A 23,665-nucleotide genomic window follows, 5' to 3' on the forward strand; every position below is an offset into this window, starting at 1 on the left:
TTTCAGTTTATGTTTCTTGGAATGCCTGCACAGTTAATATATTATTCTGTTGCCTCCAAATACTGACTTGTTCAACTTAAAGATAATCATTATGCTTACAAAATTTTCTACTTATATTTTTATAGCTTAAAATGTATCAAATAGTGCAGAATTACTATCTGACAGGTTTTCCAAACACTTACTTACCTAGAAGTCACTTTACGGACCACCACTTGTTAGTTGTATATGTTCTGAGTGCAACTGCTTATCATCACCTTTCTCTCCTTTGAATAGCAATGAATAAATCCTCCTTTTATAGGTAGTTTTATATTACCACCATAATTTCAAGGATGCTGTGAAGAAAAACTTAAATTGATTTTTTAACTGTCCATTCTTGAGTGAACTGTAAAAGAGAAGTTAGTGCTTCCAGTAACTTTTTTTGTTTTTTATTTTTGAAGGCAGCACCTCATTGTATGTTTCAGAGGACAGAGCCTCTGAAAAAGTGGAAATAGGTTTATATAACCACTTTTCTGCTTTTATTTATGGTTAGTTTTTATCTTTTTATTGATGTATAGTTGACACACAATGTTACATTAGTTTCAAATATGTAACATAGTGGCCCAACATCTCCCTATGTTACCACTGGATTCACAAGTGTAGCTACCATCCTTCACCATAAAACTCTAACTCCACTGACCATACTGCCTATGCTGAACCTTCATCCCTGTGACTTAGTTATCCCATAACTAGAAACCCGCACCTCACACTCCCCCTTCACAGCTTTTTGCCCATCCCCCTATAACCACCTTCTGCTTCTAGTTCTGATTAAACATTTTATTTTGGCAGTTTGAAATATGTACTATTTTTCCATATTTATAGATCTGCTCTTTTACAATTTGATATAACTTAACTACAACTGAATCAGTCACTTTAACAAACTAATTCTTCAGTAACCACATACTTGGCTATTTAAAGTAAAATAGAATCTCTTAAAAATTTATTATGCTTTTGAATGTGAAAAAAAAAGATTTTTGGTTCTCCAAATCCTTTCTTCTATTTTATCTTTTCCTGCACTTAGAATTCTTTTTCCTTCTTTCCTTTTTTTTTTTTTTAAAGTGTTGCTTGCACAAGGGTTAGGGTGAGGGAGAGGCAGAGGGAGAGGCAAAGGGAGAGAGAGAATCTTAAGCAGGCTCCACGCCCAGAACAGAGCCCCACACAGGTTCAATCTCACAACCCTGAGATCGTGCCCTGAGTAGAAATCAAGAGCAGGACACTTACCAAATGAACCACCCAGGTGCCCCTCCCTGGACTTAGAATTCTGGAAGGGCTGAGGTTTTGTCAAGTTTGTCAACTCAGCGCCTCACACAGTGCCTGTAATCTAGTAAGCACTCCATGCCTGTCTGCTGAGTGATTCACACAAAGGCTAGCTAGAAGTCACCAATCCTCCATGCCTATCTGGCTAATGGTACATATTATCCCTAATAACAAGGAAGGCTAAAAAGTGGCGGGGGGTGGGGGGGAGGCTTGACTTTAAAAGGATAGTAAGCAGAAAAACTAAGAGTTGAAAAGTACTGAGAGTTAAAAATCTAATTAGATCATTACAGATTATTCCAATGAGGAAGAAAAGATTTTAAAGAAATCCATACATTTTAAAAACAAGGATGACTCTGGCTGTAATGCTGAAGCATTAGAGAAAGAAAAAGATTAGAGAAGGAAGGTCAATAGGAAGTTATTACTAGAGTCCAGAGAAGAAAGAAGGGAGGCCCAGACTATGGTAACTGCAGGAATGGAGAGACAAAGATGTGGCTTACAGTTTTACTTCAGGCATCTCTATTAAGAAAAATCCTCTGATTGGATGTGGTTAAACAAACACTGGTATTCTGTATAAAAAGGGCATTTAATAAATTTAATCAACAAATTAATGAAAACCAAAGCTCAATAGGAATGAGATTACAGAGTTCTTAACTGTTCCAGGCAAAACGTCCACGAGGTATACAGCTCCAGATGAAATTTCCACGTAGCTGCTGGCAACTATTCAGAAACTATGGGAAGCAAGAGAGGATCCCATAAGGCCAAAGACAGGATATGCAGTGGTACTATTCAAAAACGGAGAAGGCAACCTGGGTGGCTCAGTCAGTTAAGCATCTGCCTCTTCATCTCAGCTCAGGGTCATGACTCTGAGCCCTGCTTTGGGCTCTTCACTGGGTGTGGAGCCTACTTAAAAAAAAAAAAAAAAAAAAAAAAAAAAAAGGAGGGAAAGGTGATCCTGTCAACTATTGATTGCTGAAGTTAAATATAACTCTAGCCAGGATTCTAGAATCATTTCTTAGATAAGTTTGTGAACATGGAAAAGATAGTAACCAACAAATACCACTGGAAACCAGTATAGCAGTTAATTAAGGACAAATAATGGCAGATTACTGGTCTTTTCCTGACAGTTACTGAACTGATAGGGTTGATTTTTTTTTAAATTAAGTATATAAAATTATCTGGTAGGATTTTTTTTAAAATGAAGTACATAAAATTATCTAGATTTTAGGAAGGCAATTATTTAAGTTTTTTATATGTTTCTTGTGAAAATTTGGAAATATTTGGGGTGAATATGCTAAATTAGCTGAATTTCTGTCAGAACAACTTAAGCCAAAGAATTAATAAGTTTTTTTAATTAATCTTAAGAGAATCTCTAGTAGAGCAAACCTTTTTCACCCCTGCCTAATCAACATTTTAATAAGATGTGCATGAAGGCAATGTCAGCATTATCAAACTTACAGCTTATCAAATCTAATAAATCCATATTTATCATATGACCAAATATTTTTTTCATTGTTAAAGTCAACAGAATGGAACCCATCTGACAAGATAAAATTTAATATAGATAAATATGAAGTCCTAACAAAAAAAAATTCTTTTAAAAAATTGGGAGAACATAGCAAAACAACTCAAGAATTTTAGTTGACTACAAAATCAGTAATAAAAGGTGATGTATATGGCACTTAAATGCCAGGGGTCATTCTAAATGCTTTACACAGCATATGTTCAATTATTCCTTTTAACAATCCTATGAGAGGGATCCCTGGGTGGCGCAGCGGTTTGGCGCCTGCCTTTGGCCCAGGGTGCGATCCTAGAGACCCGGGATCGAATCCCACGTCGGGCTCCTGGTGCATGGGGCCTGCTTCTCCCTCTGCCTGTGTCTCTGCCTCTCTCTCTGTGTGTGTGTGTGTGTGACTATCAAAAATAAATTAAAAAAATTTAACAATCCTATGAGACAGGTACTATTATAAACCCCATTTTACATATGAGAAAATTGTGGTCCAAAAAATGTTTACATATTTTACTCAAGGTCACCCAGCTGATAAACTGAAGAGCTAGGATTTAAACCCAGGCAGGTTAGCTCCAGAGTTTGTCTTCTCAGCCAGGACATTATTATGAACTAACAGTACAATGTGGTTGCCAAAGAAGCAAATCTACTCTTAATCTTAAAGTACATGTTTTAAAATCAGAGAGGTAACTTACGGTCTTCTTTACTGATTAAATATCTATGGATACCACACTTTTAAGAAGAATATGGATAAACTGAAGCAAATCCACAAATAAGCTATCAGTAATGTGAGGAGCCTCAAATCAAAAGACAGAATATTTTTTCTAAAGAAAGAATTAATGGACTATAAAAAGTATCTTCAAATAGTTGAAACCCCACTTATGGAAGAGACAGAATTAGAACCAGTGAAGATGGAATTTCTGGTTCAGTAAAGGAAATCACATTGTAAAAATTGGAATTGTCCAAATACCTATGCCTCAGAAACTAGATAACTATGAATCTTCTCTCCAGAAAAATACACAAATGTATACAATTTTGCATAAAATTTCCAAGAGTCCATAAACCTACTTTTAAACCTATTCATGCCCCACCCTTATAGTAAGATGTCTCAGATCAAAATGGAAAGGATTTAAGTATGAAAAGGCAAGTATATCTAATAATCTTTAAAATTCATTACAACTTACAGTACTATGATCTAAAAACCTCAACTCTATGCTTTCCAGTTTCTTCTAAGATCTATTATGATACATTTTGCTATTAGTCTAAAATATGTGATGACAAAGTCAGAAAAAAAAAAGAAGTAAAATTTGCCAAGTGACAATGTAAACTTTACTGTGAGTAATTTCTTAGATAGTGTAGCTTATTATTTAACCTTTAAAAGAAACAGACTTAAGTTTAAAGATAAAAAGATGCTAAGATGTACTACTCAATATCTAATGCTCAAATTAGAAATTTCCCTGCTCTGCTTTTAAAACTTCATTTTAGGGCAGCCTGGGTGGCTCAGTGGTTTAGCGTCGCCTTCAGCCCCGGGTGTGATCCTGGGGACCCAGGATCGAGTCCCACATCAGGCTCCCTGCATGGGGCCTGCTTCTCCCTCTGCCTGAGTGTCTGCCTCTCTCTCTCTCTCTCTCTCTCTCTGTGTGTTTCTCATGAATAAATAAAATCTATAAACAAACAAACAAACAAAGCTTTATTTTAAATGCTCCCTTCTTGAGGTACCTGGGTGGCTCAAGTCAGTTAAGCACCTGCCTTTGGCTCAAGTCAGGATATCAAAGTCCTGTGATCAAGCCCCACCTGGAGTTCCCTGCTCAGTGGGGAGGCTGCTTCTCCCTCTCCCTCTGCAGCTCGCTCTCCTTGTGCTCTGTCAAATAAACAAATAAAATCTTTAAAAAAACATAAATAAACTCTCCCTTCTTATCCTATTTCTGAGTTAACTGTTAAGAATGACAGACTAACAACAGAAGTCAGAATATTTATGTTCGAATTCACTACCTTTGCCATGAATTTAATTTTTGCTTAGTCTGTTTCATCGTGTTCTAAAAACTTTCAAATATCTAAAAGGGCTTTAAAATGCTGTGGTGCAACGTAAATATCATGCATTTTTTAAAAAATATAAAACATAAATTAGCAACAGCAGGACAAACCCAGTTTTTCTATCATGTTAAAAAAAAAGTCTATTCACATTTCAATTCCTAATTATAAAAAAAGTCTTTGAATCCTTTAATGTATCTTTTAGTGCATAATTTTCAGCCACAAATTCTTCTCACATTAGAGATAATCATCTGTGCGTCCAGTTTCAATTTGTATTGAGAACACACAGCTCAGTTAAAGAGTTTTTGGCTGCAAGGGAAAAACTCTGAAAGTGCCAGTCGGACTACACATTTAAAAGAGTGGAGGAGGGATCCCTGGGTGGCGCAGCGGTTTGGCGCCTGCCTTTGGCCTAGGGCGCGATCCTGGAGACCCGGGATCGAATCCCATGTCGGGCTCCCGGTGCACGGAGCCTGCTTCTCCCTCTGCCTGTGTCTCTACGCCTCTCTCTCTCTCTCTCGTGACTATCATAAATAAATAAAAAATTAAAAAAAAAAAGAGTGGAGGAGAAAGTGACAGGATCACAGACTGGTAATATGAAGTATTACACACTTGAAAAATTCCGTTTTCCCTCTTAAACCGCTAGAAATAAAGAGAACTCAAAAGTACGTGGAATAAGCGTTGAGCCTTTATTAAATATAGGTGCCACATTGCTGAAACTGCAACTGTACCGCCAGAACAGTGCTACAGACACCGTGTCTGCCAGTAGACCAGACTCTAGTTCCAGGCACAAGATGTTCTAATAAATAAAAGCATCCAGGGCCAGTACACGAGGGTGATAGAATCTGGGGTCTAGGCATTTGATTTTTCTCCCGGTGTTACTCGAGAATGGGCGCTACTATTAAAGATTTATCATAGCAGCAATAGGATAGTGACGAAGCTTTAGCTAGATTATAGGCTAGCCAAGGAAACAGAAAAGCAACATGCAATGTCGGATGAACTACATTATCTTGCGTTTAATTCTGAGCACAGCCTGGATCATGGTTACAGTCCTAACAGAAGGCAAATGAATAACTTTGTATTTATTGGGTGAAGATCATTTCGAACCATTAAAAGAAGAGTGGCCCAGGGGGAAAAGAAGAAAGAAAAGAAAAGAAAAGAAAAGAAAAGAAAAGAAAAGAAAAGAAAAGAAAAGAAAAGAAAAAAGAAAAGAAAAGAAAGAAAAGAAAGAAAGAAAGAAAGAAAGAAAGAAAGAAAGAAAGAAAGAAAGAAAGAAAGAAAAATCAAGCTACCGAAGTCAAATGAAAATTCACAAAACTAAGATTTAGGGGAGAAGGGGGAAGGAAGAAAGAGAATGAGCTACTGACTTACAAAAAAGAGAGCAAGTAAGTGGGACAGGGAGTCTGAGCCCTGTGAGATAGAATGAGGAAGAGAAACGTACCAAAGGCTCAAAGGGAGCTTCAGCAGCAAATATGAAAAGGGATGAGCCTGTTAACTGTTTCGACAGAAAAAAGAAAGAAAGAAACAAACAAACAAACAAACAATACGGGGCGCTTCTCTGAACCCGCGTCCGCGGGAGACCGGAATACACACGCCCAGCTCCCGCCGAGCGCCTGACCCGGCCGAGCGCGGTCCAAATGCGTCCGCGGGCGGGTCCTCGAAACACCTGGGAAAGGCGGTTGCAGACCCCCACGAGGCAAGACAACGAAAGTTGGAGCCAGAGACCGATCGGAACCTGTCTCCGAGCCGATCCTACAAAACCTCTCTATTTTCCAGCGGGGGAGGGGGTCCGAGCCCTGGGCAATTCCTCCAAGGCGCGCGGGCCCCCAAAGCGACCCTCCACTTTAGAGGGAAGTTCCCTTCGGCGACCTGGGAGGTTCTCGCAAGCGCACGGAGCTCTGTGGCTCTGAAATACACCTGGCGGGGACAGATGGAGGCGTGTGAGTCACGGGCGGCCGAAAAGTCGGAAAACCAGACTTAGGAGCCATCGTTCTGCCCTGAAGACCTGAAGAGACCCGAGAGAGCAGAAAGCAGCCCTCCGCCCGCCGCACGAGGCGTGACGCGGGGACGCTGCCCCCGCCCGGGGTGCGGGGGGGGAGGGGGCGGAGGGGGAGGGGCTCTCCGGGTCCCGCCCCCCACCCCCTCCCCACCCCCACCCCCACTCAGGGGGGACTCGGCCCGGCCAGGGCCGCCGTGGGAATAAACAGATGGTCTCGGGGGGGGGGGGGCGCTGCCCGGGAACTCGAGGGGCCGGGGCCGGAGGCCCTCCGCACGCGGCCCGCGCCCGCGCCCCGGACCTTACCGCCGCTCGGCTGCAGAGGACGAGGCGGCCGCTCAGGGCTGTTCTTCCGAGCCTGGGGCGCGGCTTCGGCGCCTCCGCTCCGGTGGCGCCCGCGTCCCGACGGACTCACCCTGGGGGAAGGGGTGGGCGATCCGCGGCCTGCCCGGCGGAGGCCCGCGAGTCCGAGGCCCTGGGACGCCGGCCGTGCGTGCGCCCGCGAGGCTGCCCAAAAAGGAAGGCTCGGAGCGCGCCCGCGTGCCGAGAAGCGGCGGCGGCCGCAGCCCAGCTCCCGGCCGCCTCGTCGCCCTCGCCCAACCCGGCCACGGCCCCGCTTCCCCCGCGCGAGCTTTGGCGGCGGAGCAGCACGGTGAGCCCCGATTGGCTCTCGGCACGAGTGACGTAAGGCGCCGCTGCCCCCGGATTGGCCAGGCCGGCGGTGCGTGCACGGAGTAAACAAACCCCGCCCCCGGGCCTCCCGAGCAGGGGAGGGGGCCGCGCGCTGAGGGGGCGGGGCCTGCGGCGCTCAGCCCGGGGCTCGGCCGCTCGCCGGAGCTTCGCCGGGGCTGCCCCGCGGCGACCCGACCCGACCCTCCGTTCCCCAGCCGCGGGCGGCGCGGGCTGCAGGCCTGAGGCCTAAAATTTATGGACACGCCCATTCCCCCGGGCTTGGGGCAGAATCTTGACTTTTCCATCCAACCCCATCTCCCAGGCCCGAAGCAGGAAAACCCCATCTCTCTCTCCCGCTCGGAAGAAAAGGAACTAAGGAGGTTATACCTGGGTCCCCAGGCCCTCGATGGCTCGGCCCCGGGGGGCAGCGCGAGGAGGAGGGTGGGGACAAGTGACTTTGAGGCCACGTGTGGGCATCCCGTAATTAATCATTCAGACCATCGGTTAGAGACCACTTGGGGATGTGGGTTCCTCAATACCCAGGCAAATAAAATCCAAACCGGGTCAGGTCACCATGTCATTTAGAAGCTGAAGAGGAAATTGCAGCCCACACCCCCAAATACCTGCCCCATTTTGTTCAAAATTAAAACATTTAGTCTATCAATTCGGTGCCTTTGTGAAAAATCACGTAGGAGCTTTCTTTCCCGTTCTCGTGGGGTGGGAAAGAAAATATGCAAAAGAAAAAAAGCAAAATGTAAACTATTATGTGATGGGTGCTATGGTGGGGGGAGGAAGAAGCAGAAAAGGTGTTTGAGGGATGGCTTGTATTAAATAGGGTGCTCAGGGAGGGCGGCAGAAGAGATGCCATTTAAGGAAATATCTAAAGGAGGTGAGGGAAGTGAGAGAGCACCTTTGGACTTTTCTCTGAGGTGGGGTGGAGAGACAATTTCTGCATAACTGTACGTAGATAAACTCCTAGGAGTCCGACAATGCTAAATGCAGTACTCTTTGGACCGATTCTAAAATGCAAAAGCTTCGGTGGAGTGATTACCATGCATTTTCCAGTAACAAGTCAATAGTGTTTATTAAGTTTCCACAGAAATTTTGTTATAAGGTTTCACGTTAGCAAATACTTTTCAAATACTCTAGGCACAATGAAACAAAAAAAATGAGCAAGACAGGAAAAAAACCTCCATCCTCAAGAAACTCAGTCTAGTGGGAGAAATGAACGGTAAACCACTTCAGTACAATGTGTAAACCATCATGGTAGACACATAAAGCACTGGGACTAGTGAGGGTAAGACGGGTAGATGTTATTAAGGAGCTGTAATTCCCTCAAGATCTCCTTATCTATAATAAAAACTCAGTGCATAATTTTGGAGGAGGGCTATGGCTGTCAGGGATTCTCGAATCTCTTTAATAAGTGTCTAAGATGAGAATCTGAAGACGACATTAAGTGGAATCATATGAATTGCTAATATTTGGCAATATTCATATGGCTCGACTTACTCTCATATAGAGTTAATATGAGGATTTTGCCCTGTAATATACATATAGTGTTCAATAAATTATGGCAATCGTGATCATTAGATAATACTGCTTTTGAAAAAAAAATATTTAAAAGTCAATGTTTCATAACACCTTCCGATACCACGAAGTAAAATGGGCAGTGAACATTTCAAATTTTCCATATACTGGTTTGATCTAGCTGTGAATTTCCATGACCTAATCAGGGTATGCTGTAAAAGACACTAAATGCTAGTTTCACAGCAGGCCAAGAAATTCAGAATAAGGAACAGCTTGGTTTTGAAGCCAAAAACTGAAAATTCTCCAGAACAGAATAAATTGTCAAGTTGCTTCAGGGAGGAAAATTCATGTAAATCAATTTTTTGTTCCCACTCACAGTTCCAATTTAGCAATTTGCACAACACGCAGCTCTCTTCCTTCTCATTTCCCCATTAAGGGATCTTATTTCCTTTGAAAAGGAAAATAAAGCTTCTACTATCTCCCATGCCAGAGAGTAGATGTCTGAAACATGACAGAACACACACTGATTCTGCAAACACTTATTAAGTACTTACTGTACGCCAAGAACTGTGCAAGGCTTTGGATATACACATATAAATGTCCAAAGAGCTCCATTCAGGGGTATTCCTTGTGCTTGGTTCACCCTCATCTCACCTTCACGTGCCTACTTCTCATCAGGGCTGAGATTACTTTCTTCTGAAAAGCCTCCTCGGACTCCCCATCTCCAGCTCTTTTCCCATAAAACTGTGTCTTTGACATTCATCAGACTTACTTATAATTCCTCATTGAGTATCTCAGTCTTGTAAACTCCTTGATATTCTGAGTCATGCCACCCTGTTGACTACCCTATCCTCAGTGCTTACGAGCAGCTCGGGAAGTTTTTATTGAATGGATGAGAGTGCCACAGCCCAGCCCAGCTGGAAAGAGGAAAGAAGCATAAATAAATAAATAAAGTCTATGCTTGTAAATATGTGGATCACCCAAGAGAGGGCCCCGGAAGATACAGATCTGCTACAGTTAAAGCTGAAGGACTTCCATGCACTGCCCTCTCTCCTGGGTGCTGGAGGTGGCTCTCTGTAGCCACAGCTAGAGGACTTCTGGACTAGTGCCTCTCAGGCTTTTGTGTGCACAGGAATCACTTCGAGATCTTATAAAAATTCAGGCTTTGAGTCAGTAGGTCTGAGGTGGGATGTAGAGGCTGCATTTCCAATCAGCTCCCACCCAGCGCTGGTGCTGCTACACCAAACACCACACTTTGAGTAACAGGTTCCTAACGACACCTTTTTATTGTACAAAAAAGATCTGCAGTTGTCTGGGACAGTTGCAGACACCGACTTTTTAAAAACAGCATCCTGTTTTCACACCTAATCCATCCAGTGACTGACAAAAGAATAACACTTAAAAGAAAAATGTGTTAAATCAAGGCCTTGTCTTCCAGACACTGTCTGTCCTATTATGTGCAGCTGAATCACATCAATAGGGCGGAGGGGAATCCAAGCCTTGGAATTTCCTCAGACAGGAACACAACCCTCTCCTGAGTTCATATCTGGAATGACTTAGTTGGTTAGGCCAGTGGAAGGATTTCACAAGTCGCCCTTAATAAAAGTAACCTCTTCTCAATATCAAACCTAACATCTTTTTATGATAAAAAATTTATTCATCTTTTTAAAATTTATTCATCTTAAAAATACGTGAAGTATAAGGAATAATGATAAACCCTCATGTACCCACCCTCATGTACCAGCTTAAGAAATCGACTCTTACCATCACTGGAGCTCTGTGTGTGCCTCCCCAACAGGACCCTCTGCCTTTCCCTCCCTATAATAACCCTATCCTCAGTTACAATCTTCTTGTTTTTCTGGACAATTTCAACACATACTTATTTAACGCCAAGCAATATATTGCTTAGTTTTGCGTGTTTTTGAACTATATATATCCAGGGTCAAACATTATTACTCATCTCCAAATTATTATTGGCTCACTTTGAGTCATGTCTTAATGTAATTCATTCATTTTCATGGATGTAAAAAACAACAAAATTTATATAATCCATTCTCTTGCTGATAGACATTTGTTTTTTTTTCTTCTATTCTGCTGTTATGAATATGCTTGCACACCTCTCCTCTGTAGATGTGAAAGATGTGAGAGTCAAAATATTTAACGACTAGTAATGCACAAATCTGCTTATTCTCCTTCCTCACTCCTTCTCTGAGGCAAATTCTTCTATGCAGGTGGTTTATTCTGGGAAATGATTCCAAGGAACAGGAATAGGGGCTGGGAGGCTTGAAACATGAAGGAGGAAAAGCCAATCTAAGGCTGTGTTTCTGAGATGGTCATCTGCTGGAGGTCACTGAGGCTGGATGGAGCTGAGGAGTGCAAGGAGCTGTGAAGAACACATCTCAGAATTGTCCACTTATGGAACCGAAGAGGAGCATGTTTATACACTGGTTCTCATCCCCATTGTTTATAAGTTGCACCGTAGAGTCTCAGCTCTCTAGCACCTCCTAGTTTGATCATAGGTGAAAATGACAGAATTGGTTCCAAACAGTTCCAAGCTGGGAGGCAGAGAAATCCCAGCCCACAAAACAGAGGAGTTATGGTGATGCAAGGTGTTGTCAGGTTATAACTGGACAGATGATTGCTGCAACAACTGGAATAAAAAGGTGGACCAAGAGGATGTGAGGCGGACCAAAAGATGACCAATAGTGGTATAAATAATAAATGGAAGATGAGAGACAGCTCTTCCAATGAATGAATGTAAAGAAATCATGTAAATAGGAAATCACCATTATTAGACAAATAGTACAGCAGTGATTGTTGCCAGCAAGAACTAACCATGCATGCTCAAACCAGTGAGTGAAAAGTTTGATGGGAAACGGGGTATTTAAAAAAAAAAAAAAAAGGAAACGGGGTATTTACATGGTCTAAAACGATCTCCTCACAAGATGCTTATTAGTCACAAAGGGGCAAATAGTAACCTTATGATAGAAAAACTTGGCAGATACCACCTTAATCGAGTGATCAAGGTTAACATCGTCAATAAGAAGACATACTGATGTGTCTCCCTGATAGCATGCCTTGAGAAGGCCACATTGCTTCTGCAGCATTGTAACAAAAATTCAGAACCTTAGCCTAATCACAAGAAACTGTCAGGCCATCTCAAATTGAGGGACATTCTATAAAGTAACTGTTAGTACTCTTTGTCAAGAAAGATGTGAAGAAAAAAGAGACTGGGGAACCGTCAGATTGGAGGAGACTAAGGAGACATGAAAATAAATGCCATGTGGGACCCTTGATTAAATCCTGGGCCAGGAAAAGGACAGTACTTGGAAAGTGACAAGATCCAACTAAGATCTGTAGATTAATTCTCTTCTATCAATGTGAATTTCCTGGTTTGGGTGATTATATTTTGGTTAGGTAAATTATTAATTAGGGGACGCTGGATGATGAGGGGAACTTGGTGCCATTTTCTCAACTTTTTTGTTAAGTCTAAAATTATTTCAAAATAAAAAGCTAAAAAATTAGGGCCTGAAATTCTCCTTTTCTGGAAAGTACTTCGGTGGCACTGAGGCTACTGGTCCCAACAATTTGAGACTTCTCTTCCTCTCATTGTGTTGAAGTGAAACTGACATGCAATAAACTGTGCAAAAAGTAAATCATTTGGTGAGTTTGGGCATAGGTATACACCCATGAAATCACTGCCATAATCAAGATAATGAATTTATTGTTTAGAGTCAATTTTATGTGGCTCTCTCATTTCTGCTTATCTTGCAAGCAGAGGCACTGAGGCAATAGTGTCTCCCTCCAGACTAGAGGGCAGTTTTATTTACTGTTCAATATGGTAAAACAGGGGTGCCTGGGTGGCTCAGTCAGTTAAGTGTGGACTCTCGATTTCCACTCAGATTGTGATCTCATGGTTGTGAGATTGAGCCCCACATCGGGCCCCGTGCTCAGCCTGGAGTCTGCTGGAAATTCTCTCTGCCCCTCCCCTCGCGCAGGCGCACTCCCTCTCCCGATGTAAATAAATAAAATCTTTTTTTTAACAAGCAATAATTTCCTCAAGAGTGAGCATCAGACACATTTACTTGCAGCCCCTTACAAGACCCAAGTCTCCTAAGCTTAAGATTCCTCAGCTGTACTGCAGACTCACTGCATGCACAGCATCAACCTGGACTGCTCCATGTAGGAGTTGAGAGGTAAAGGAAACCAATGCAAATATGAAGATTGTGGTGTTTGCTATGCCTGTGAGTAATAAAGACTCTGACCCAGGAGTCTCCTATCTTCTGTCAATATTCGTGGAACTGTGGAAGCCTAATTTGTTAGTTTCCAAGTAGAGTAAAATTTTAAATTCTTCTCAGTTCTTGACAATGCCTGGTGATGAAGCTGAGATGCTGACAGAGACTGGACTTTATAGGAGAGACAGGGCAAGAGCCATGTGGACTGGGTGAGAGGATATGAGAATTCCCTGGGATCCAGGAGCTAATGTTCTTGCCCAAGTGGCGGGGGAGTGGGAGGAAGAGGGGGAATTAGCAAATCTAATGTATCTGTCCTATGAGCTCCAGCTCTTAATTGGGTGTTTCTTTTTCTAAGTAGCAAAAAAATTCCATTATTATCCCCTACCATCCCCATTGTTTCCTACAATGTTTTTTTTACAGTTGCAAGACTCTTTAAAAATATTGCTATAAATTTTAGAAAAGCCAGCTCTGCCTATCTCCATAATGCCCCCCTTCCTTATTCTCCTTAGACTAATATTACTTTGACCTAAAATAAAATTAAAAGAAAACCTCTCTCTTTCTCCTAATAGGTGAATGTTTATCAACCTTCAAATTTCCTACTTTGGAATGATACCATGGGCCCCACTACAGTCAAGGAATGGAATCCAGACTGACTGAATCCTTCACCATCCAAATGTTGCTGTGCATGTGTGTAAACCCAAAGCAATGAATAGAGAAACACTAAATAAAAATGACTTTAATACATAATATGTATATAAAAAATCATTTACTGTTTCATTATAGTTTCCCAAATAATTTAGGTAATTTTCAGAATGGATTTTTAACAACTGCTAGGTTCTTTCATGTTAGTATTTGAAATTTTTCCTTAATTAAAATCTTTCTAAATATTTAAAAATACAGTATATTTTCACAACAAACCATATCATTTTTCCCACCACAAAGAATTAACCCTCTTCTCTAGTAATTTCCCTTGCGCAAAAATGTACAATATAGAATGACAAGCCTAACAGGATTTAAAGAGGCAGGGTTACAGAAAACCTTTCTTCTCTAACCATATTAAGCCCAAATTTATCTTGTAGTTAACATATGCTTGTTTCTCTGTAATCTTTTTTTTTTTAAGATTTTATTTTTAAATAATCTCTATACCCAATATGGGGCTCAAACTCACAACCCCGAGATCAAGAGTCACATGATCTACTAACTGAACCAGCCAGGTGCCCCATTTCTCTGTGACCTTATGAGCAGGAACCAAAATAGGAAATATCATTAAATAAGAATTTCCAGGTAAAATTAAAAAGAAATCCAAAAGTTAAAGTAGAAAAAAGATTAGAGAAAAATTCACATATGCATTCCTATTGCTATGCACCTAGATTGTATTTGTAGATCTCAACATCGACTTATGAGGTTCTCAATGACTATTTAATAACACTATGAAATTTGTAAAGAACATCAGAGAAATAAGATTATGAATTCGCTGATGCATATGAACTAGAATCTGTATTAATCATCTTGCACAAATAGGAAAATTTCAAGTTAATTTTAAACAATCATTCTGAAACACAAATCAGCTTATTTTAAATAAAAGAGATTACAAACATTATGATAGCTATGGACAAAACATGTATTTGTACATTCTACTTAACATTCTAAGTAAAAGTATCTTTGAAACTGTTTTGCTGTTATACAGTATTAGTACTATACTACATAATGAGTACAGAAGAAATGTGAGAACTCTTCTGCCAGTACATTATAAAATCACATTCAAGTGCTATATACACTTTGCCTAGAAGGATTTAGAAATGCTACTTAATGATTTTTTAAGTCACCATACTGATTTTAAAAAGATTTTTTAAAAAGATATTCATGTAAAGATATGGCTCATTTAGCAAACATCCCAATTAGCAAATGGACAAAAAAAAAACATGAACAGACATTTCACTGAAGAGGATAAATAGATGGCAAAAAAGCACATGAAGAGATGTTAAACACCATTATTAATTGGGGAAATGCAAATTAAAACCATAATGAGAAAACTTCACACGTATCACAGTAGCTAAATAAAAAATTGTGACATCAAATGCTGGTGAGGATATGGAGAAATTGGATCACTCATACATCGCTGGTTGGAATGTAAAATGGTACAGCTACTCTGGAACAGTCTGAAAGTTTCTTGTAAAGATATGGCTCATTTAAATTGAAACCTTACATCATTTATTTTCTAAATAATATAGGTATCTATACAGACATAGCCATTTTGATGACTCAAATTTAAAATAAAGGGGGGAAAGGCAGTAGAAATGGCATACAGAGAATTTCAGAAATATCTGATTCTTCAGGTTCCTGTCTCTAACATTCCCACTCCCAAGATCATTCCTGCATTACCCTAAGGGCAAGGGTCCCATGGGAATATGGTGGCAAAACAGCCAATGACTTAGAACCAGTGTTCTAAGTGCAAAAAATATTTGCATTTTGGTATTCATATTTGTAATATCTGAGGCTCCAAGACTTAAAAACAATGTGGTTTTGGATCACCTACTTGACTTCTTTGGGGTTACTGTTTTGACTGGTTTGAACCAGATGACCCAGCATTGGGTATGCAAGAAGATGATTCTGGGACCAGGTAGGTCCAGAGTATATTTTAATTCTAACTGAGAAACATGATCTAGATTTCCCAAAGGGATTCAGAGCCCTTTAGGGTAGATTAGAGCCATCAAGGTTGTCTCTGGATGACTCTAGAATCGCTTCAAGTTGAAGAACTCCAGGGTCCTCTCTTCAGAGAATTCTAAAATACTTGCCAAACTCCTGGGTTAGATTATTTTAATTAAAGACTGGTCCCCAGTATAGGTCCTCTGGAGAAGGGGGTGTTTCTGAAGTTACTTCCCTCTAACGTGAGAGGGTTTGGTGTTCTTAAGATTCTGTCTGTGAGCTAGCTGTCTGCAGTCAAATACACAAAACCTGTGAATGAAAAGGCTTCAACGGTACCTTAGACAGTTGATACAACTATGTGTATCTCTATACAAACACATATGCAAATATATAAACATATGAAGAATTAAAAAAAAGAAAGTAAGAGGATTCTAGCTCTCATAAGTTGACCCTTCAACAACACGGGGGGTTAGGCGTGCTAATCCCTTGCACAAAGACCTGTATATAATTTTTGACTCCCCAAAAACTTAACTATTAATAGCCTACTGGGACCAGAATCTTTACTGATAATATGAACAGTTGATTAACACATAGTTTGTATGTTATCTGCATTATACACTGTGTTCTGAAAATAAAGTAAGCTAGAGAAAAGAAAATGTTATTAAGAAAATCAAAAGGAAAATACATTTACAGTATGGTACATACATTTATGGAAAAAATCTGCATATAAGCGGACCTGCACAGTTCACATCCATGTTGTTCAAGGGTCAACTGTTGTCCTTTTTAATCCAACAAAAGATATTTTACTCACAACAAATATATGCTGCTCCCTATTAATAAATGTATGTAAATCAAGGATGAAGTATATATGCAAAAAAAGTTACACTTATAAAGTAAAAATTCATCCCACCAATAGGAAGGCACAGAGTTGAGTTCTGTGAAGTAGACATGGTTTCTGTTTTTGGGGAACTTCCAGATTGATGGGAGTCTTGCACAGAACCAGGTAAAAGAGAGTGATCATCTCTTTTGTTCAGAGATGAAAAGGAAGCAAAAAGGCAGATCGAGATGCTTTGCAGACTACATTAATACTATACTGAAGTCATAAGCCCACTCATTAAGACCACAGAGGATACAGGCATGGGGACGGCAGTGAGTGGGTAAAAAAAACAGCAGAAGACAATTACAACATAAGATTTTTTTTTCTTGCCTTATTAACCAGTAAAATAGAAACCCTATTTAAGATACAACCATCTCTTTTTGCTAACAACCATTTCCTAAGGTAAAATGAGGCAGAGAGAAAAGAAGCATGATAGACACACTACATTTGCTGAGTCTTCAATTTTCTTCTAATAGTTTATATTACTGGTTCTCAACTGGGGGTGATACTGCCTCCTGCAGTATAAGCCAAATAGCCTGTAATGCGTAATACAACATCCCAAGACAAAGCATTACTTGTCCCAAACATCAATCAAACTGAGACTGAGAAACCATCTTATGGTGGCATTAAAAAAAAAAAGAAAAATCAGTAAGTCTAGGTATGAAAGCAATTAGTACCATTTTAAAAAGGACTGTACAGAAACATTCTCCTCCTTGATAAGGTAGCTACAGGCCTCCTAAAGATATCTGATTGATCCATAATGGGAAAATAAAACATGCTGAGAAATCTTAGAATGATTTTTTTTAAACTGCAAATATTAGCGTATAAATGAAAATAAATTTGGAAGATGGAAAGAAAGGATAATGTTTTTGCTCAACTGATTTTGAGTATCAACTGTCTCTACAACCATGAAAGCAAATGTGGTCACATTTCTTATCTAGGTCAAATCTGGCAAAAGATTTACTAAACTGTGTCACTAAAAAACAGCCAGAAGTAGTAAAAATAAAAGATTAATTCTAGACTAATAGAAGAAAAAATTAGCCACTGATTTTTGAAGAGATAATTCCGATGAGACCTGTTCACAGTTACTTTTTCTGATTATCTAAAAGGTACTTATTTATCCTTCATCTTGTGGTTTTACGATGAGAAAGAAGAATGTGAAAAGGAAATGAGCTAACAAAGATTTAAGTATTAATAATATTACAATTCAGTATATCCTAACACAAAAAGACAATTCTTTCCTATGAAATCAAACCCACTGAGAAGTAGAATCTGTGAGAAACAAATATAAAAAACAACGGAGCAGCTTGCAAGTGATCGGATTTTGATAAAAGGGCCTATAATCAGTCACTAAGCTTTGTAAAAGGGGCATAAAAAATGAAAATAAAAAGAAGAGTATCATCTACATAATGGAATCTGACTTGTTACAGTAAACAAAACACCTCCACTTAACAAAAATATTTCCAAATCTTAATGAATGGAGCTAATGTTACTATATATTGGCTGTAATGATTCCACTACAAATTCTAATACTTCCAGAAGACAAAGTTCACTGAAATGGAATTTGCAGAAATGAAGTGTGTGACCCCTAGTCCTATCATATCTGTCACTGAAATGGACATATATGATGGCAACAACAAAATTCCCTGTAATAGTCACTTTTTATGTTAGGTTAGTATTTAACAACTAGCTCTATAACAGTAGGTCTTTATGTGATAAAGCCTGATAAAGAGGGGAAGAAATTCATTATTGCTACACGCCTAAATGGTGGGAGGGGCAAATAACATGAGAACAAGCTGGAGGGTAGTCTCCTGCCACAGGATAATTTTCTACTGGGCCCGAAGCTACTTGCTGCTCTGATTCGTTCACATTTTCACGTTTCTATCAAGAAAGTCTGAGAATGTGGAACTTTCCCTGCACCTCTCCATGGAATTCTGGCCCAATAATTGCTGGAGGGTAATCATTTGTATAAATACATCTCCATTACCCACTGCTCCTATCTCACAGAGATGAGTAGACTGAACAAAAATAAAAGACACCTGGATAAGTAAAATACCCACAACGAAGGCAAATCTTACATCACCAATGTATTAGGGCACTTTCTTCAAATTAAGCTCTTCGATTAGGCACTTAATAAAAGCAAAAGACATTTGTGCAAGTATCTCAACAACAAAGATAAAGAACAGGAAGAAAAAAGCAGATTTATATTCAGTACCAATACTGTGTAAAAAATGGATGTTTTACTTTAGCCAGAAATTTTTTAAAGAAATCCTATTTGAGGAAGAAAGTATTTTTTTGTTCCTTTTGAATCATTACCCTTTGTAGTTTCACTGACTAAAGTTATTTTTCAATACTTAAAGAATGCTCAGAATTTGGTTAAAGAAGGAAAAATTAAGGCAGTGTCTTTAAGCCCAATAAAGGAAAGAACTAACATAACCCTATCTGAGAGGGGCACATCGAGCTCATATTTGGATACAGTATTGAACAATTATGGCTTTAAATATAAAATATTAATGTTTCCAAATTCCACGTTTCCTCAGTTATTCTTTCTTTCTAGCTATGTGAACTTCATATAGCCCATTTAATTTTAAAGAGTTAAGGAACACCTGTCACTTAATTTTGGAACAAAACATGAATGGTGATTGACCTAGAATTATTAACTCAAGAGAGTCAACGGTTATGTTCGTATGTATCATTGACCCAGTATAAAACGGAGGAGGACCCATGGCTGTCAAAATATGGCTGGAAATGGTTAACATCCTTTGGAATCTGCTACAAAACAGAAGATATAAAGTTCTGAGGTACTATTGCCTTATAATCTTACCAGGCTTTAGATTTAAAAATTAGGGATTTTTTGTTTTGTTTTGTATTCAAAAGAGCAATGTTTTTTTCTCTCAGGTTGCAAAGCTTATCTGAAATCTTCTTAGTCATCGTCGTATTGGTTATTATCCCTGAGCTGTGTCTCATCAGCATGTCCCATCAACCAGCCATATATGGTTTCCGTCATTCCTGTTAGTGCTACATCTTGTTATACCAATTCATGGAGCGTTTCACTGCTTTGACCCAGTTTTCCATACTCATTTCATATTCTTGCCATTTCTTCTGTGGCTCAAAAACCACTTCGCTTTGCCTCAGTTTCTTTAGTTCCTCCTTGTCAGTCCAAAACCCTACAGGTGGAAAAAATTACTCTCAAATTTTAAGGCAAATAAGGAGTCCATAAAGTTTATCCACAAACCTATGCAAACTGGTGCACAGGTAAACAACTATTGTTTTAAAACACAATTCAAAATATTTTGTTGCTTTTGAATTTTGTTAGATTGACTATCCCTGGGAATAAATACACCAGGATTTTAAAATCATTTGATTTCTAACTATCAGCTTTACTTCCGTGTGGCACAGCATCAAACCATTTCCAGAGCAATCTCACCCTATCATCATTTAATTTCATGACTTGCTATGAAGAAAACAAGTAAGTAATTGTATATTTTCCCTTTACATAATTAAAAAAAAACAAAGATAGATTAAGATTTTGGTCATATATCTTGAGGTAAGAGGCAACTCCCTGGAATATGGATGAATTCAAAGTTGAGTCTGAATATAACAAGTAGCTTCTTTTTCAAGCTATTGTATTTCATAGAAGTTATTTAAATTCCACTTCATGATAATATTGTTCTGGCATATATTGTTCTTCACAAATGTGATTTATAATAAAAAGCAGCAAGAAAACATATTTATAACTATGCCCATAAGGAGTCTGAAATAGTCTAGGTGTCTTACTAATTAACCTGGTATATTACACTTCCTCTGAAGTACTAACATAGTTGACAAGTCTCCTCAAAGTATATTTTCTCTCACCAATAAAGTCTCTTTGTATTGGAAAGGTTTGAAATTAAATACAAATATAATGAAATAGATAAAGCTCAAATACATAAAGCTCAAGCTACTATGTTCTAAGAATAATCTATATGTGTTTGTTAAAGTATTTTAAATGTTCAAGAGAATCTGAGATATTTAGTCTTATAAGGTGAAAAGGCATAGAAAAATTTGATTTGCCTTATAAACAATATTAGAATGTTTATGAGCATTTGATTTACTGCAAATATAGCTTAATTTATACATTTTGCAAGAGTTATTCAAGTATTTGAAAAGATTTTGTTATACTTCTAAGTTAGTAAGGCATATGAAATTACTAAAAAGAAAGTCAACTGTATTTAATTTGTATCAGTTGAGTGGCACCTAGGTGGCTCAGTGACTGAATGTCTGCCTTTGGCTCAAGTCGTGATCCTGGGGTCCTGGGATTGAGTCCTGCAGCAGGCTCTCTGTGGGGAGCCCCCTTCTTCTGCCTATTTCTCTGTCTCTCTCATGAATAAATAAAATCTTTAAAAAAATTGTATCAGTTGAAATATACAAAGAAATTTAACTAAATTTGTAAATGGGAATGATTTATTATTTTTAATTTTTTTAAATTTTTATTTATTTATGATAGTCACAGAGAGAGAGAGAGAGAGAGAGGAAGAGACACAGGCAGAGGGAGAAGCAGGCTCCATGCACCGGGAGCCCGATGTGGGATTTGATCCCGGGTCTCTAGGATCGCGCCCTGGGCCAAAGGCAGGCGCCAAACCGCTGTACCACCCAGGGATCCCATGGGAATGATTTAAAGGAAAGTTTTTTCTTCAACATGAATTAATCACACATTAATCAATGAATAAATGAAAGTGACTTTTTTTTTTGAAAGTGACTGTTTTAATTTTATTCAAAGTTAACAGATTTTTAGTAGAATACAGTTTAAGTTGAACTTACTAAGATTTCAAACTTTTTGGAATTATAACTTTAATATGCTAAATATTAGCCTAAAACTTCTAACTACAAAATATCCTGTTTGTACAAGCACTCTTCCCTTCCATACAGGAACATATTAAATACTCCTAGTTCCACAAGGCAGCATCCCGCTTCTTAGGGAACCCTTTAATTGCTTTTCCCAAGTCCATTCTTCACCCTCCAACTAATCTTCTCACTAATTGCCAAAGGGGTCTGTTCAAATATAGATCCATCCATGTCCCTCCCCTGCTTAAAATTCTTCAGGGGCTCTCCAGTGTCTTCATGATTAAGTTCAAACTCCTCTTTATGAGGAGTCTACCACAACTGGACCTCTGTTCCTCTCCAGCCCTTCCTCTTGATCTTCACCTATCAGCATTTACGGGCTGGGACATTTGCACAAGTTGCTTTCTTTATTGGACTGCTCACTTCTTATGGCTCCTTACCTCCTCTACTGGCTGTCTGCTAACTCCTTCAACACTGAGCCTCCTCTGGGAAGCCTGCACCACTTAATGCTATGGCTGTTTGCTGGGTTTATCACACAAGTATAATAATTGGTTTACTTGTCTTACTGTAACTACAGACTCTCATAGCAGGGACTACATTTTTAAAACTCTTTATTCCCAGTAGTGACTGTCATATAGCAGGTACTCAACAAATTTTCAATGAATAAAAAAATGGACTGGTTTCTCGTGCCAAAGAAAAGTCCATCTACTCGGAAAGTTTATCCAGAGTCCTTCCCTCTGTTGAAGACAAAGCAGTTGAAATTCATTTTTCTCATCTCATAATTCTGACTAAAGGAGTGAAGTGAGGAGGAAGTGCACCCAGTCTCATCCACCCAGACCCATCCACAGACCCACTCATACTCAGAGGAGTGTTTTGTGCATAATGTACATATGTGTATAGAGCTTAATAGACACCAACATTTTCTAGACCCTCTCTATAATCCCATGATTTGGGAAGAGAAATGCTATCAGCAAGAACAGCTTGTAAGACAGCTCTCACTTTTATAAAATTCACACATACCAATAGCAAGGCCAGCTAGTGAAGCTGCACCAAGGCAGGACATGTCTATGTTGACGGGTCTCTCTATATTCGCATTAATCAGATCTGAAGTCATCTGCATGACAAAATTGTTCTTGCAAACTCCTCCATCTGCCCTGTGGGGAGCAAGATATTTGAGATCAGTTACTTCAACAAAAGCATAAGAACACTATTAATATTTTTTAAAGGGCCACATACATTTTTTTAGATCCTTGATTTTATTTTCTTTAAGTGCAACTTTTTATTTATTTTTTATTTTTTTAAAGATTTTATTTATTTATTCATGGCAGAGAGAGAGAGAGAAGCAGGCTCCATGCAGGGAACCCGACATGGGACTCGATCCCGGGTCTCCAGGATCACACCCCAGGCTGAAGGTGGCACTAAACCCCTGAGCCACCGGGGCTGCCCAAGTGCAACTTTTTAATTCCAAAATTATATCACTTAGCATTGACCCGAAGATAAAGGTTCTCACTAGGTAATCTTCAAACACTTTTCCTTATCCCTAACATCAGTCTTCCCACCTGCCCTGTTGTCCTAAGACTAGTTCAAAATAGGCTAACTAAACTAAGCCAGCATAAAAATTCATTTGGCCATACCAGCAAAGAAAATTTGATGCTTCCATGCCAAAAGGATAGCCACATACCCAAAAAAGACTTTTTTTTTTAAAAAAAAAGACGTTTTAAAGATGTTTATAATATACATGTGTATATTAAGATCCTCCTAAATTATACATTGTGTTATATTCTCCATAAATCCAAAATTAGCTTCCCTTTTCTTTCCAAATTCCTATGAACAAGAATTTTGCTGCAAAGAAACTAAGCATAATTTTTTTTGAAATCCTGAATAATCATAATGATGAAAAAACTAATAGTGGTTACCATTCACTCCCAATTTCTAATTAAATCTATTGAAAACAAAGTGTACATACCGGACTTTTGTCACAGGGATATGGATCTCTTTCTGCATCAACTCATATAACTGTTTGTTTCTAGTCAAGAAAATCAAGAAAATCATTTAGAGAAAATTCA

At 39.2% G+C, this 23,665-nt stretch overlaps 2 protein-coding genes across 11 annotated transcripts in view; both read right to left on the bottom strand.

Moving 5' to 3' along the window:
- Positions 1-7,436, bottom strand: part of TFDP2 (transcription factor Dp-2) — a 152,993-nt gene extending 145,557 nt beyond the window's left edge. For 4 of the 8 annotated variants that reach the window (XM_055321133.1, XM_055321135.1, XM_055321134.1 and 1 more), the window contains exon 1: positions 7,128-7,436. The gene's annotated coding sequence lies outside the window, so the exon portion shown is untranslated. Of the gene's footprint in view, positions 1-186; positions 333-4,591; positions 4,659-7,127 lie in introns of all 8 variants that reach the window. The other 4 variants (XM_055321129.1, XM_055321130.1, XM_055321131.1 and 1 more) reach the window with 4 other exon arrangements.
- Positions 7,437-13,976: 6,540 nt separating this feature from the next.
- The window catches only part of GK5 (glycerol kinase 5), a 74,254-nt gene continuing 64,565 nt past the window's right edge, over positions 13,977-23,665 (bottom strand). For all 3 annotated transcript variants that reach the window (XM_055320922.1, XM_055320921.1, XM_055320923.1), the window contains 3 exons: positions 23,566-23,625; positions 22,620-22,753; positions 13,977-19,945 (listed from right to left, as the gene is read on the bottom strand). In XM_055320922.1, the coding sequence (XP_055176897.1) occupies positions 19,797-19,945; positions 22,620-22,753; positions 23,566-23,625 (343 nt within the window). In that variant the 3' untranslated portion in view covers positions 13,977-19,796. The remainder of the gene's footprint in view (positions 19,946-22,619; positions 22,754-23,565; positions 23,626-23,665) is intronic.

The sequence above is a fragment of the Nyctereutes procyonoides genome, unplaced genomic scaffold, assembly GCF_905146905.1.
Source record: "Nyctereutes procyonoides isolate TBG_1078 unplaced genomic scaffold, NYPRO_anot_genome, whole genome shotgun sequence".
Lineage (NCBI taxonomy): Eukaryota > Metazoa > Chordata > Mammalia > Carnivora > Canidae > Nyctereutes > Nyctereutes procyonoides.